Source organism: Microtus pennsylvanicus, chromosome 2 (assembly GCF_037038515.1).
Source record: "Microtus pennsylvanicus isolate mMicPen1 chromosome 2, mMicPen1.hap1, whole genome shotgun sequence".
Taxonomy (NCBI): domain Eukaryota; kingdom Metazoa; phylum Chordata; class Mammalia; order Rodentia; family Cricetidae; genus Microtus; species Microtus pennsylvanicus.
The window spans coordinates 5,453,682-5,469,118 of record NC_134580.1 but is presented as its reverse complement, the minus strand read 5'-3'; the positions used below and the strand labels follow the sequence as shown (position 1 = coordinate 5,469,118).

At 41.5% G+C, this 15,437-nt stretch overlaps 1 protein-coding gene across 37 annotated transcripts in view; it reads left to right on the top strand.

Moving 5' to 3' along the window:
- Rbfox2 (RNA binding fox-1 homolog 2) overlaps window positions 1–15,437 on the top strand; it is a 232,887-nt gene that overhangs the window by 152,543 nt on the left and 64,907 nt on the right. For 2 of the 37 annotated variants that reach the window (XM_075959768.1, XM_075959765.1), the window contains exon 1: window positions 4,917–5,304. The exons of 31 other annotated variants lie outside the window; for them this stretch is intronic. In XM_075959768.1, the coding sequence (XP_075815883.1) occupies window positions 5,278–5,304 (27 nt within the window). In that variant the 5' untranslated portion in view covers window positions 4,917–5,277. Of the gene's footprint in view, window positions 1–4,870; window positions 5,305–15,437 lie in introns of those variants that run through there. 4 more of the 37 variants (XM_075959774.1, XM_075959773.1, XM_075959777.1 and 1 more) reach the window with 4 other exon arrangements.

The window sequence follows — 15,437 nt, the reverse complement described above, 5'->3', positions numbered from 1 at the left end:
TCATTTCAGTTGTGTAAATGACTCAAATTGTTTAAGGTTGAAATATTTATTATAAGATATGAATAAGTTACCTAAAGCCAAATTGTAGTTAATAAAGTAATAGGTTTTGATCTATCTGGCCTTACCAGGGTGTTAGTACATTTTTAAATGTTCTTTTCTAATGGTTGGATTTGGGGGTGTAAGAAGTAAATGTGAAGAATTTGTGAATATATAAATGTATAAGGTTTAAAATCTACTCTTATCCATTTTTCTGAAATTGACTGTATTGCATCCTGCAATACAGGAAAAAAGCAGCTGGCAATTATAGAATTAATTTATATTGAAAGGAATGTTGGAACAAAGGAGGACATTGAAGTCATATCTTGAGATGCTTCTGGAAAGGTATCCCATGTAGGAATAAACTGTCACTTAGGGTTATTGCAGGGGCATATAGTGAAGGGCTTTTGTGCTAACAAGGTTTCCTCGTTGCTCTTCACTTGGGTGTCAGAGGCAGCCTGGGAAAGTATGAGGCCCTGCTTCCAGACTCTGGATCTCCTTTTATAGCATAGCTGGTGTGTGGGTGGGAAGTAGGGAAGTTGAGTCACAAGCATAAAATTATAAAAAAGTATGTGAAGAGATTTGTTTACTTTGTTTTTTCCCCCAGACAAGGTTTCTCTATATAACAGCTCTGGCTGTCCTGGAGCTAGCTCTTGTAGACCAGGCTGACCTCAAACTCACAGAGGTCCACCTGCCTCTGCCTCCCCAGAACTAGGATTAAAGGTGTACACTCCCCACAGCCAACATGAAGTGAGTTTCTAATTAGCAGGTATTCTGTCTACAGTCTCAAGTATTCTAATGAAGGAGAAAATAAAAATCTTTGTCACCTTATTTTTTACATATGTTTCCAGATTAGTGTTCTAAAAGATACTGAAATAAATTTGTAAGTTTGAAAATATTACCAAATATATTCTTAGAAAGAATGCTTTCATAGTACTTCAGTAACTACCAAGCTACTTTCTACCACCACCACCCTCTTTTTTGTTTTTTATTTGTTTGTGGGTTTTTTTGTTTTCTTCTTTTTTTGAGACAGGGTTTCTCTGTGTAGCCCTGACTGTCCTAGAACTTGCTCTGTAGACCAGGCTGACCTCAAACTCTGAGATCCACCTGCCTCTGCCTCCTGAGTGTTGGGATTAAAGGTATGTGCCACTACTACTCAGTGATACTTTCCATTCTTATTTAGCAAAGTATGCCTAAATAATGTCTAGAAACAGATTAATCCATCGTTTGAGTTGAGCAAGGATCATCATCATCATCAGTAGTAGTAGTGGTAGTAGTGGTAGTAGTGGTAGTTCATCCAAGCACTGGTAAGAACTGAGATGTGATATACAGCATGATTTCCACCCTCTGGATGATTACAGTGTAGTCAGAAGTATGCAGAGACTTATGTCCCTGATATATGCCAAGGTAAAGTGTGTACACAGATGTTGGGCGACTAACTGGGATGTGGAAAGCAATTAAATCAGGAAATGTTTTCAGGGGTGAGGATTTCTGTAAGTAAGGCTTGGAGAATGGATTCACAAATAGGAAGCTGTTTTCAAGGGTCAGAACAAAAACAGCATTGAACTAACTAGTTGCTCTGTGGCAAAACGTGACAGAGTGCTAGAGGGATGGGAACTGTGGTTCTGACAGGTCTGCTAGACAGATCTGCCTGCAAGAGTTGGGCTTTTTTAAGTACCTGGCTCCTCTCTGCACAGAAAAGCACAGAAGACATATTTCCACCAGGGTGCTGGTGTGAGGAGCTGTGCATTTTGGGAGGATAAACCAGAGTTGCACTAAAAGGAGACTGAGGACAGTACCTCATGCAGTATCAACATTAAGGGAGTGCCGAGGAAGGAAGTGAATGGAGAGCAAGAAAAATTAGAAGAAACTGGTATATTGTCCCCCTCTCTTCCTGTCTCCCTCTTTCTCTCTCTCTCCCCCATTTTGAGATGGGTAAACAGCTGAGGGAACCTCATTGCCTGGAATGCTGCCAAGGGACAGCTGTATTCAGTCTGAGGTCCAGCAACAGCAGCACCAAGACTGGCTGTGACTGGCAGGGTGACAGTAGATGAAGCAAAATTTGAAGCTAAGGGTGAATTTCCCAAAAACAGAATTCCAAATGGCACAGAAATGTCAGAAAAGATATGACATGTCTGTTGAATTTGGTCATCACCTGGAATTCCTCAGTGACTCACTGAGATGGCTTTCACTTGAGCAGCAGAGAAGGTTCTGAAGACTGAAATGCCAAGGAAATGGTCAAGAAATTGAGACACAAAGTGCCCTTTCCTGTGTTTGTTTATTCAGCAAATATTCCGAGTGCCTCCCACATCCAGGCATACCTCTGAAAGCCAGTGGCTCCTGCACCGGGTAGACATGATCTTCTTTAGCTGACTGTTGCACTCTGTTCAGATACCCACCTCCCCATCCTTCTAAGAGAGAGACAACAGCAAACTGTCAAAGGAACTTTTCCTTGGTACACTCAGCCACCAGGGACTTCAGTTGTTTTCCTGGGTCAGATTCAGGCAGTTCAATTGCTCCTCTATCTCTTGGGTGCCAAAGAGCAAATTGTCCTGTCTGTCAGCTTTTAAAGTCAGGGACATACTTCAGAATACCACCAGCCAGTGGTCACGGTGATCCTATTGTTCAGAGGCTATAGAAATCATTTCAGCATATTTTATTTTAGCTTATACTGTTCCTTGTGATAATGAATTTGTAAGCCTATTATTTGGAGTTTAAAATACTAATCCTTTAAGTTTCTGGACCTGTGAAACCTTTATCCTTGTCCGACACTTTTGTTTATAGGAACCTTTCATTTCCCTTTTTTTTATTATTATTTTTTAAAAAGTACCCCCCCCCCTTTTTTATAGTAGGGGACTGAAGTCACACTCAAGTATCCAAGTAGCTTTTCTGGTGCTTTTGTCTTTTGTCAAGGGTAGTATGATCACCTGATGGATTCAAAACGTGCTATGCAGGGACCTACCTACAGGTTTATTTTGTATGTGAAAGCTGAAAACACAATTGTTTTATAAATATGACCTTTTTCTTAAAAGTACAGGAAGGATTGCAAGCGTGCATTGCCACATTCTGCTTTTGTTTACCCCTTCTTTGTTTCTTTCTTTGCCTTCTAATTTTTTTTGGTTTTTCGAGACAGGGTTTCTCTGTCATTTTGGAGCCTGTCCTGGAACTAGCTCTTGTAGACCAGGCTGGTCTCAAACTCACAGAGATCCGCCTGCCTCTGTCTCCGGAGTGCTGGGATTAAAGGCGTGTGCCGCCACCACCCAGCGCCTTTTAAAATTTTTAATGTCATTTGGTTGTACATTCCAAAAGCCCTGGATGTTCAGACTTCGGTATGTTCATTAAGGTATTAATTTTATGGTCTACTCCTCCTCTCCCATTTTTGTTTGCTTAATGTAGTACTTGAAGACCCCGTCCTTTGAAAAAAAGGTGTATGTGTATGGGTGTCAGCGGAATTGAGAAGAGAGTGCCAAGTCACCTGGGGCTGCCCAGCGTAGGTGCTGAGAACTGAACTCAGGTCCTCTTCAAAGCACAGTGCACACTCTAAATTACTGAGCCATCTCTTCAGCTCAAGATTATTCTTTTGCACATATTTCTTTATATCTGTAAAGTATCAGGACAACTTCTGCTCTATCATGCAATGAGTACACTGCCCTGACTATAGTCTCCAGATTTTGTTCATGGTTTTGTAGTCTGTACATTGTTTGGAATTGTTAAAAGAATTGGCAATTGAGAGAACATGGTGGTGGTGTGTTAGATTTAAAAAGCCTGGTTCTACATTGTGCCAGACAGTCCTGGTGGAGACAGCAAGAACCTGTACTATTGTGATTACAGACTTATAGTTTTGAGTATTTTTAAAATAAGTAATTTTGTAATTGATCTCTTCTAAATTTCAGTGAATATAGTAGAACTAAAATGTGTAATCTTTAGAACAGAATCTTGTCAGAATCCACATAAAAATCTTAAATTTATGAGATAATTAGCAAAAGTTCTAAATTTATCAAATACTCACATAATTTGAGGGTTTCTATAGGGATGATGAAATTTACGTTCAAAATTCAATGGATATTTTTCTCCTCTGAGATCACTAGTAAAGGACAGAACGAAATGAACCCTCCTGCCCAGTTCATCACTGAGGCTTTTGTATTTGAGTTTTAAATGTGAGGACTTAAAAGAAGCATTTTATGGAGTAAACATTCTCCTGAGCTACTGTGTTCTTGGAGCTCTGTAGTAACTGTTACTGTTTGCAGTAAAGACGAAGTGCCGTTGCAGGTATCTGAGAAAAGTTCTTTTTCACTATAGCAGCTTCTTTTTCACTATAGCTGAAACACCATCGAGGAAGCAGGAAAAGCACTTCTCGTTAACCTGAGCATCAGTAGTCAGATGTGCACACCTTGAGATTTATGATGACACCTTTTCAGAATCTCCAGGGTTTTTAGAGGAGAAAAAAATAGGCATGTAACTGACCTCCCTTCTCTGCTAGTCCTGTGCCCTCATTACATTGCCTCTGGCTTCCAGCACCATTCTGTGCATTGCTGTCCTTGAAAACCTTCCTGCTAGTCACTGAGCAGCAGTTTGCTCCACACCTTTCACTAGACCCATTCTTATCTATAAATGTCCATCAGTGGGGGAAAACTTAACTTTCATTTCTTTTTTTTATTATCAGATATTCATCGCCATAATCTCTTAAATCTGTATTAACTGTAATAAGTTGTGGTAAGTGCTTCTAGAGAAATATAATTAATATCACCATTACAACCTTGTAATATGCCAGCACATGGCGCCTATCCCCTTCACTCTCCCCCCTCCTTCTGCCGTATGTGCTCGAGACACATACACACGCACACACGCGTGCGCACAGTAAAGCACAGGCCAAGCTGCCTGTTCTCCAGCAAGCCTGCTTCTGGAGTTGGGAGCTGTCAGCCTGCTGGGAGGGGTCGGGGGGAGGAGGAAGAGGTGGGGCTCTACTCTGATTAATTACCTTAGGCATTCAGGGGTGGGGCTTCCTTCAGCCATCTGCCTGAGATATGGGAGGGAGCTGGAGAAAGAAGGAGGGGGAGAGACTGCCAGAGAGGAAGAGAAAAGAAAGGAAGAAACACTAGAAAGAGAAAGACAGGAAAACGAATAAAGGGAAGCCAGTCACCCGCCCTTCGCCAGCTAGCTGGGGACGGGGTGGCAGAGAGCCACGGAGGTGTGCCCCACTACCGCGGCTTCCAGCTAGTTTTTTTCTGCTTCTTCTGGTTTATGGAGAAAAAGAAAATGGTAACTCAGGTAAGACTTGTGCGTCCTCCACACATTTCTGTCTCAGGGATCTGCAGGAAGGTCTTGGGGTGGAGTATAGCCAGCCAAGTTTTAATGAGGATCGTCTTCTTTAAAAGGCAGATTTATTGTTATCAGCTGAAGTATTGGTCCTCCGAACGTGTGTACTATATCGGTGTCCTTTCCTCCCCTCCCTGGGCTCATAGCCGATCCCAGTTTCCTGTAGCGTGCAGCTGTAGCTCAGGAAGGAGCCTGTGGGGATTTGTCTACCTCTTTGTCTTGGTTCTGAGAAGAGGGAGGGAGAGAGACTGCAGAGGTAGGAAGAGATTCTTGTAGACTGCCAGAAAGGGGAGAGGGAGTGACTTCCTTTTAAGAATTGCAGAAAAATTTGTGTTACTGGGAAAGCTGATTCACTGGGGTTTCTCAGGCTTGGCTGTGGAATTGCAGTTTGCTGCCTTCTTTCTAAACCGACGATCAAAAATGAAGGCTAGGAAAGAATGTTTCATTTCTGTGGCTTTGTCTTTGGTAAATGATGTTTTCCATAGGAACCCATGGAGCATCTTGGTGTAGCAGAGGCAGGTACTGCTTTTCCTGACCGGATAAATGTGTACATAAGTGACAATTGCCGCTTTAAACGACGTTTGAAGGAGATGGAGTAGGAAATGGAAGATCTCCATCTCTGTCTCTTCTCCCCACCCCCTTCTCTCTGCCTCTCTGCTTGTGTCAAGCAGTGTCTACTCTGCATTTTAGCAAGTCATTCCCGACAAATGGAAAGGTGGCTGCTGTTCCATTCCTGGCAGGGATGTTTTTCTGGTTGTCACCCTACAGTATGCTCCCTTACCCCCTTTTCCTTGTGTGTGGCTTGGGAGAAAGTGGTGAGGCTGTGCCATATCAGAGGACATCATTTTTATGATGGGACTTTCAGACCCTTTAGTCTTAGACTTGGGATCAGTTCACCCCAGGCTTCCCTCACTGGACAGGGCTTTCCTTTTAAGGACGTTGCCCCTTTTTTGTATTCTCTCCCCTCTTTTTTCCTCTCAGAGTCACCACCGGAGGGCGAGAGGCAGCAGGCTATCCGATAGGCATTGCCTTCGGTGCTGGAGCCCTGTTTAGTTAAATGTTATATAATGCCCTGCAGTGCCGTTTTGAAGGAGGGAAACCTGTAGGGAGGAATCTATCCTGATCCAGAGAATAGGGAAATTTTAAAAGATAAATCCTTCCAAGAAGATTTTCTCCAAATCTAAGTTGGGGAATTGTCAAGAAATTCCTCCTTTGGAAAGGGGAGAAAACTCTTTTATTTTTTAATACTTCTTAAAAGCTAATTAATGCTTTTGAAATATCACTTTATTTTGTCAAAATCTCCATGTCTTGATTCTCTCCGAAGCCCGTGTGAGCTGTTACTTACTTCACCTGAGTGCATACCAGGTCTCCACCGAGGAGCTGTGTTAGAGAACAGCCACTCTCGGCTCTGTGGAAGGCTTTTAATGCTGCAGCTCTCGCACGCATTGTAGAACCAGTGGAGGAGTCATCTGAACAGGAGCTGTTAGGATCAGACTTCTGTGGCCTCATGGAGAATTACCTCTTGGCAATTTTATAAACATTGAAATGTGTGTGACAAGTTAGAATGTGCATGCTTGTTTGTACTCTGTGTTGTGCTCCTAATCATCAGATATATGGAAAGTATAATTTTAGGAACAAGGTCGAACAAATAAATGGAACCTGGGAAGGAAATTTTTTTTAATGACTAGGAGTCCAACAGATAAATTTAATCTTTGTTTTCTCAGATGTACTAAGCGCTGAAGGAAAGAAAACTCGTTTTCTCATGTTGAATTAATACAGTAGGATCTGTGAAATTCAGAATTGTGTGACATTTATTTCAGTGTCTTCACCATCTACCTGAAAGTCATGGAGATGGTTGTTTGCAATCTAAAAGTCAAAGGAAATAGTAAGTGGGGCCAAATCTTTGGTCTATCCTGTGGTTTGTTTTTTGTTTGTTTGAATTTGTTGTATAGGTTTGGATGTTTTGAGCCAGACAGCAAATCCAAACATTTGATAATGCCCTGTCACCTAAGTGTTTTCACTGTCACTGTGTTTGTCAGGGGTCACTGTCAGAATTAAAATGGCTATTGCCATACTGAGTATCATAACTAGGCTGTGGAAAGGTGGTAAGGTGTTTGGTCACTTCACACCTTGGTTTGCCTTAGACTCTTCTGCCTGTCCCTCATCCCCATCACTGGGTGGAAGAAAGCATTTTGTTAGTAATTCCTTTTTGCACAGTCTGTGCTTTGTGATTATTATATGTATATATATATATATATATATATATATATATATATATATATATATATATATATATATATATACTATAGCTTTATATGACCTTTTTTGTTTTACTAGCTAACAACTTTATTACTGACAATAAATAGAACTTGGCTTTTTAGTAAAAATAGTATTTTAGTGGCAAAATTTTCATGCAGCAGTAGCCAAACATGCTCAATTGACACTTAAGTATACTTTTATCTCTTGTTCATGTTCATGTCACAGAAATTTTTGACTGAAGTCTCTTTAACTTGATTGACATATTAAAGATCTATAGAAAAGCAAGGTGGGATAAAAGGAAAGAATATCATTCCCATAATATGTGTAAACTAGAAAAGCAAGGTTGAAAACCATTTTTCCCTAATTCATTTTAAAAAACATTTAGCAAAACACAATTTCTGTTCATTGTTGAGGGGGGAAGTTTATCAGGCAAAGGGGAAAAGCTTACAGTACAACCTGAAAGCAGATGTTTTACTCCACAACGATGTGAGACTGCCAACTTCTATGAAACACAAGGGCCCTCCCTTTCTTGGACAACTCAGTGCTTTGCTGGCATTTTCTTCAAAATCTGTTTTCCATCAGAACCAGGAGGAGAGAAGGTGTTAGGAATAAGGGATGTTAGGAAGGAGGTTGCTATTCCTTTAAATAATTCCCGTAGCCCAAGAGGCAGCAGGCTGCTCTAGAGTGTATTCTTTTGTAATGAATCACCAGCTCCATTGTCTGCTATCTCCCCCTTTGTAGCTGGAAGGCCTGAGTCTTTCACCTGAGCTGTACCCTCTGCGTTCAGGGTAGTTGGGAGGAGAGGAGTGGAGGGGATATTTTATGCTCTAATTAAAGGCAGATAAGACATCAGGTATGTTTGCTTTGTTTCGGTTTCCCTTCCCCTTTGGGTTTGTGCTTTCTGAAATGGACTGTTTTTGGGAATCTGGTCTGTGAATTTGCTAAGCACATCCCATTTCTGTGAATCTGGGAGTCCTGCCCTTCATTGAGTCTCCATTTTGTGGCCTTCATCTGAAGTGATTCCATTCTCTTGCCTGCCAGTTGCACTCCTTCCACACAGCCTCAGCCCCTCCTCCCGCAGAGTGGAGCCCACAGTGTTTGTTTTGGCATATTTTCCACTTTCTATGGGCTGCACAGGATTCTGGGGAAAGTTTGGGGATAGGCGGGGATGTGGATTGGAGGCTAAATTTCTGTTCCTTTACAGTGAACCAGAAAGAAAGAGAAAACGCTATACTTTTTACATTGATTTTGTTTCTTTCTGAATTCCTCTACACTGGTCATAACTTCAGTTTTAACCATTTCCTTACTAAGACCAAGACTGACTATTAAAAACTATCACTGTTCTAAAAATTATTTATCTTTCCTGGAAGGTACCCAGAATTCCATAAATGGGGCTGTTACAAATCTCGGCATCTGTGAGGCTATAAGTGTGTTCGCCTCCATCCCATACCCCCTCTTTTCTTTTGTCCCTTCCCACTTTAATTTTTCCTTTTACTGCTCAGTCTGGAAGTTGAGACTGAGAAAGCTTGGTGTTTTACCGCTTCCCGTTGAAGCCTGCATTGGTAGAAGCCAGCCTATGCTGGAAGGTAATGAGAGCCCTCTCCATGGTTGTGTTCTCCCTGAAGAAACTGCAAAGTCACATCGTACAGATGGCTATCGGGAACCTCTTTCTGACCTGTGGTTTGTGAACTGCTCAGCTTTTAACCACTCATGATGTAATGCCTTTCTTTAGGTTGTCTCATGGAAAACCTATTTGTGATGTTCATGCTGTCACTCAAGAGCTCCTTCCACTGACCCCAGTCTCAGGGATCTACTGTACATGTTTGATTCTAGAGCCACAAGACTTCACTCAGTGTCCCCTGACATTCTAAAACCACTGTCAGTTCTTTCCTTGCATGTTTTGACCACATAGGTTGTACATGAGCTCTGCCAGTCCCAGTCATGGGGCTTCCTACCAGAAAACTCTCTGCAGTTTGGACTGCAGCGCCTTTGTTCTTGAGCTCAGATGCTCGGCCTCTTGTGAGCAGTCAGAATGCTGCAGCCTTCCACTGTGGAGCATCATACCCATTTCCTTCCAGATTCTGAGTGTTCCTCTGTTACTTTTGGAATGATTAAATTCAGGAAACCTTGGAGTCATTTAATTCCTTAGAGAACACTGTCCAGGGTTAATCACCTAAAATCATAGTCTGATTTTGTCAGTTCTGAATTTAAACCTTTTAGAATCCCAAATAAAATCCCATATCCATTCCAGTTCCCCAAAGCCCTGCACAATCAGGAACCTGTTTATCCAGCCTCATCTCTGTCACCCAGATTCCTCTGGTGGTACTGGTCCCTCTCTGTTTCCTTGAAGCACCTTGCTCTTTCTTGCCAGGCCTTTCCCTCTCACCTTGCTGCTGTGCTCTGTGCGTCTGAGCCACCTCTGCCCACCCCACCCTTCTCTTCAAGGGACTGTGCCTGTGACTCTCTCTGCCTGCTCCTGTTCTCCACCATCTTTCATCCTCTTGCCACTGGTCTTAGTGCCTGTCATTGTCTGTTGTCTCTCTCATCATCCCCCAAACTCCATGACGGCAGGAGTCTCATAAGTAGTCTTCCCTTCCTGTTGTCTAGAACAGTCATTATAGTAGCTAATCATTATGCAACTATGTGATATCATTTTCAGATACCATTCTCAGCACTTTACCTAAATGAACTCACTGAATCTGGCAACAATGGAATTTGAGTAAACCCAAAGAGTTTATGTCCAACATTCTTGTTAAGTGCCACCAGTAATGACTGTCGTTAAAAGAACTGCATTTTATACACCTACTTTGTACTGATGTATACATACCGCATTGACAAATGTGAATTATGATTGCTTGCCAGTCACCTTTTGAGTAATTGTCATACACAAACAGCATACTCTGTTGAGGTAGTTCAGTGTATGTCTGTCTCCCCCATCGCCCTTATTGCATAAAACTTTGAGATTCTAGAGGTCATGCAACCTCGTAAATCTAGAGTACAGAGAGATTTCCAATCTGAGTCCAGATTCCTCTGCTGTTTGATTATGTTGCCAGCCTTGCAATACTTTCAACTCCATGTTGGTTCCTGGAAAGTAGACACCGTTTCCTTAAGGTGAACTGGGTCGGTCTCTGCTTTTGTCTTCTCACACCTCCCTCCTACTTCTTTCCTCTAGAGTCGCCTGAGTGTTTTTATCACTTTTACACGCACACAAATGGAAGATACTAGATACTACTGATTGTTCCATTCAATCTTCTGTTGTCTTGACCCATTTTACCTAATTCTTTAAGTTAATCTTCATAGAAAAGAATCTTTACTGTCCTAGACTAATTGTATTAATTCGTATAAATATCAGTGTATTGTATTTAATGTATTATATACTCATATATAATATGCTTTAGCATATTAATATACTCAGTATTATTAAGATCATGTCTTTATCAAAAGTTTGCTATAATATCTTTTTCCCCATTAAAGTATTATTTTTCTGTTTCATTTTATAACATGCCACCACCTTACTGGCAAGAACCTGCTTGTCATTTAGCCTATGAGACTTGCCTCAACTCATCCTGAATGGGAAATCAAAATTATTGATTGGCTGATAGTGTGTGTGTGTGTGTACACCTATGTATGAGCATTCTCATTCATATTCATGGGTGGAAGTCAGAGAACAGCTTGATGAGTTGGTTGTCTTCTTCCACCATGCCATCTCAGGAATTGAACTCAGGTTGTCAAGCTTGGTGACAAACACCTTTACCAAAAAATCATCTCACCCACACAAGATTCTCATTTGAACTTACTTTTAGAAATACTATTTTGAAAATGATAGTTGAATTAACAGTAAAAATTTTCATATTATTCTCATCATACGCTTTAAATTTTCCTTTTAAAGGGGCTATCGATCTCAGATGTCAGAATAACATTCCCTATTTAGCCAATTCAGAAGTTAGCAGATAGTTATTAATAAGGATACAGTTTTTAAAAAGTATAGTTTGAGCTAGGTGTAGTCATATATACTTGTAATACAGTATATGGGAGTCTGAGACAGGATTGGGACTTCAAAGCCAGACCAGGCTGTGTAGTAAGACTGTCTCCAATTAATTAATTACTTAAAAGTGTGTGAGACTTACAGTCATAAAAAGAGATATTAATTTCATTTAAAATTACAGGGAAAGATTTTGACACCAAATTTTGACTGATATTTCCTTTTTGGTTAAAAGAATTTTTATAGAAGACATGGTAATAGAAAGCAGTAATTATTTGTAAAATTATTCATGAGTGACTTATATCCATGACTATGTTTTGTTTTTGTTTTTTTATTTTAACCTAGTGATGATTATGAGATTACTTACAAAACTCTGTGTGTGTGTGTGTGTGTAAGCACACATGTGTGGAGGCCAGAGACAACTTGCTGGTGTCTGTCCTTCCCACATGGGAGTTCTAGAGTTCTAAGGGCCAAACTCAGGTCGTTAGGCTTGGTGACAGACATCCTTACCTGCTAAGCCATCTTGCTGACTTTTCTTGCAAGGCATTTTAAAGAGACAATTTTTATTAAATTTTTGTAAGCCATTTTATCCAATATTTTGAGAAATGTCTTACTTTTCTGAGAGCCTTAAGTTCTTCTAGGATAAGTGGAAGTGTAACTGTTTGTTTACTTCCACTGTGGAAGTGGAAGTGGAAAGTTTAACTGTTGGCATTTTGTATCAGCACCATGGTTGAGAGTCTGAGAGTGTAGTAATTCTTGTGGAGAGTTTTGTGCAAGGTGCTAAAGACTTGGAATGCTCAACCATCTAGGTGTCCCCTAAAGAGCTGGGTCCACTCCTGTGAGGTATTTACATAAACCCATGTATGCTATCAAACCCTGATGCAGTGTAAATGCTGTGAACAGTTGCTATCCTTGAGTCTTCCAGGAATAAAGACGGGAAAGGTCTGCATCTTTAATACTGACTCATCCTTTTCTACATATTGGGAATAAATGTATCTGCAGATATGGAGGGCCAGCTTTATTAGCTGTCTGCAATAGCTTATAGCTCTTTGAGCTTGGGAACAAATAAACTGTTTAATAACATTTTGCTGACTCTGTTATAAAAAAAAACTTTTCTATGGTAATATTATTAGACACATTTCTTCTTTTTCTAGAAACTTGATTAAGGCTCCTGTATCAGAACTACAGACTATTAAATCCCAAGTGTGTTCATTTAGAAATGAGAGTACACTCCAGAGAGGCTATGAGTTGCTCAGGCACATGTTAAAGGCAGGATTGAAGCCAGAACTCATATTCCTTTGTCTGTGTCCTGCTGCCTAACAGATGGGCTGACCTGAACTGCCAAGTGTCAGGTGCTTATAGTGCCTCCTTCAGGAAAGGAGGGATGAGAAGTTAAAGTTGTGCTGTCAACTGTCCCATCCCCCAACCTCGTCCCTCCCCCACTTAGATTAAATAAATGTCCCCTCATTTATTCTATGTGTATGACTATTTTGTCTTATATGTCTGAGCACTGCGTGTGCCATGCCTGACGCCCAAGGAGGTCAGTGAAGGCCTAAAGTTTCCTAAAACTGAAGTTACAGATAAGCCACCATGAGTGCTGGGAACTGAACCCCGGTCCTCTGGAAAAGAGTCCAGTGCCCTGTACTGCTGAGCCATCACTCTTCCAGCCCTGCTAAAAATAATTTACCTGCAGCTTTTCCTGCGGTGGAATTCAAACCCAGGGCCTTGCACATGTTAGACCAGTATTCCACCCATGCATCTCCAACCTGAATTTTTATTTTCAGTAATAACTGTGTAATTTTGATATGGATTATCAGATTTAGGTAAAGAGAAGAAATAGATAGCTGATACACCACCACCTTTTAAAATTAAGCATTGACTTGGTTTTCACAGGAAATGTAGAGAAAAATCTGGATGTGTTGTACATTTTAGATCCAATGGAAGATAGATTCCTTCCCTAGGATACTCTGAGTGGCTGGTTTCAGCATGCCTCCTTTCTGGTTTGCATGCCTTTCTGTCCTCTAAGACAGGGGAAGAGGCTTGCTGGTGATTCCTTCTCTGATTTGTCTTGTGAACCGGGATTAAACCTTGTAATCGCTGGTTTATGTTTCGTGGCTGCTCCTGAAGGGTAAGAGTCCATGACGTGCCTTACAGATCCATCTGTTAGATCAGTGAGGTGGCAGCAGTCATTTTCCTCTTTGTACTGCATTCTTGTCTAGGCCATTGTTGCATTCACTAAAGAGGAGGCCCTCCAGTTGGTAAATAGTTGACTTTTCTTGTGTTTCCTGAGTGGATAGACACTTGCAAATCTTTCGTGTGTCAGCTTTAGAATAATTGCTGCCACATTGTCTTGTGTACTTTGATGGCACAGTGAAGCGTGCACTTGGCTCTGATGATCCTCTGAGTTGCTCTGTTTTCCACAGTCTCATTGCATCTAATTTTACCTTTAAAATACTGATTTGTTTTGAGGTGTGTGTACATAACGCTGAGTGTGCATGTTTGTGTGATGGTCAGAGTACAGTTTCAGGGCTCACCTACCTTGTTTAAAGTAGGATCTCTCTTTCTCTCTCTCTTTTTTGTGGTAGGGGGTTGAGACAGTGTTTCTCTGTAGCTTTGGACCCTGTCCTGGAACTCGCTCTTGTAGACCAGGCTGGCCTCGAACTCACAGAGATCCGCCTGTCTTTGCCTCCCGAATGCTGGGATTAAAAGCATGCGCCACCACTGCCTGGCTTAAATCAGGATCTCCTGATGTTTGCCCCTGGGCAGTGTATCCCAGGGCAGCTGGCTCACAGGCTTCCAGAGCTTTCCCCAGTCTCTTCCTCCCATCACACTTGGAGAAATGTTGGAATTACAGACATGCATCACTGGGTCTGGGTTTTGCATGGATTCCTGTAAACTGATCTGAACTTATTTGCACAGCAAGTGCTTTTTCCCACTAGCCATCACCCTGGCCAGTGTACCTAATTTTTTCTTGAAGCTTAAGTACAAGGACTGTCTCAGAAATCGTAGCAAACTCTATTCATTTTCCTTTGAAGCTCCAATTTGTTTTTAGTGACTTCTCAGTGTCCTTGATAGCCAACCTTTGTCACTTACAATGAAGTCTAGAACTGAGAGCTTGTTTAAAGTTGTGATTGTCTTACATAATGCAAGCCTTGACTTCTGGGTTAGAACTCTTTACATTGCCTCCCATCCGTTGTAAGATCCACTAGCAGTTTGAGAGAGAGAGAGAGAGAGAGAGGGAGGGAGGGAGGGAGGGAGGGAGGGAGGGAGGGAGGGAGGGAGGGAGGGAGAGTCAGCAGAAGAAAGTGGAGATGGCATGGCATAGCTGATCACAGGGCTAAACAAAGTTCTGGAAACAATGCAGATGAAAAAACTGATAGGTTAAAAAGGAGGAGGAGCTAAAGCCTGGGGCAGACTTGTGAGACTGCTGTGGTAAAGGCAGTGAAGCTAGCACAACATGAAGATGGAAAGTAGCCGAAGGTTCTGTTTAGATGGGTGGCTAGCTGCTTGGCACTGCTCAGGACTCTCCAAGCACTTCCCCCGCCTACTGTGCCACCCCCTTTCTTCAGCTTGAAAGTGGGATAACCAATGTTGTAATGACTTCTCTCCAAGGAACCTGATCAACATGTTATGAGAAATTTAATTATATTTTGTTTTGTTTGTGTTTGGGGTTTTGGGGGGTTGTTGTTGTTTGTGGGTTTGGTTTTGGTTTTAGCTTTTTGTTTTGAGACCAGGTCTTACTATTGTAGCCTTGACTGCCCTATGTAGACCAACCTGGCATGGAACCCATAGAGATCTGCCTGCTTCCTGAATACTGGCATTAAAGGCACATTCTGTCTCATCC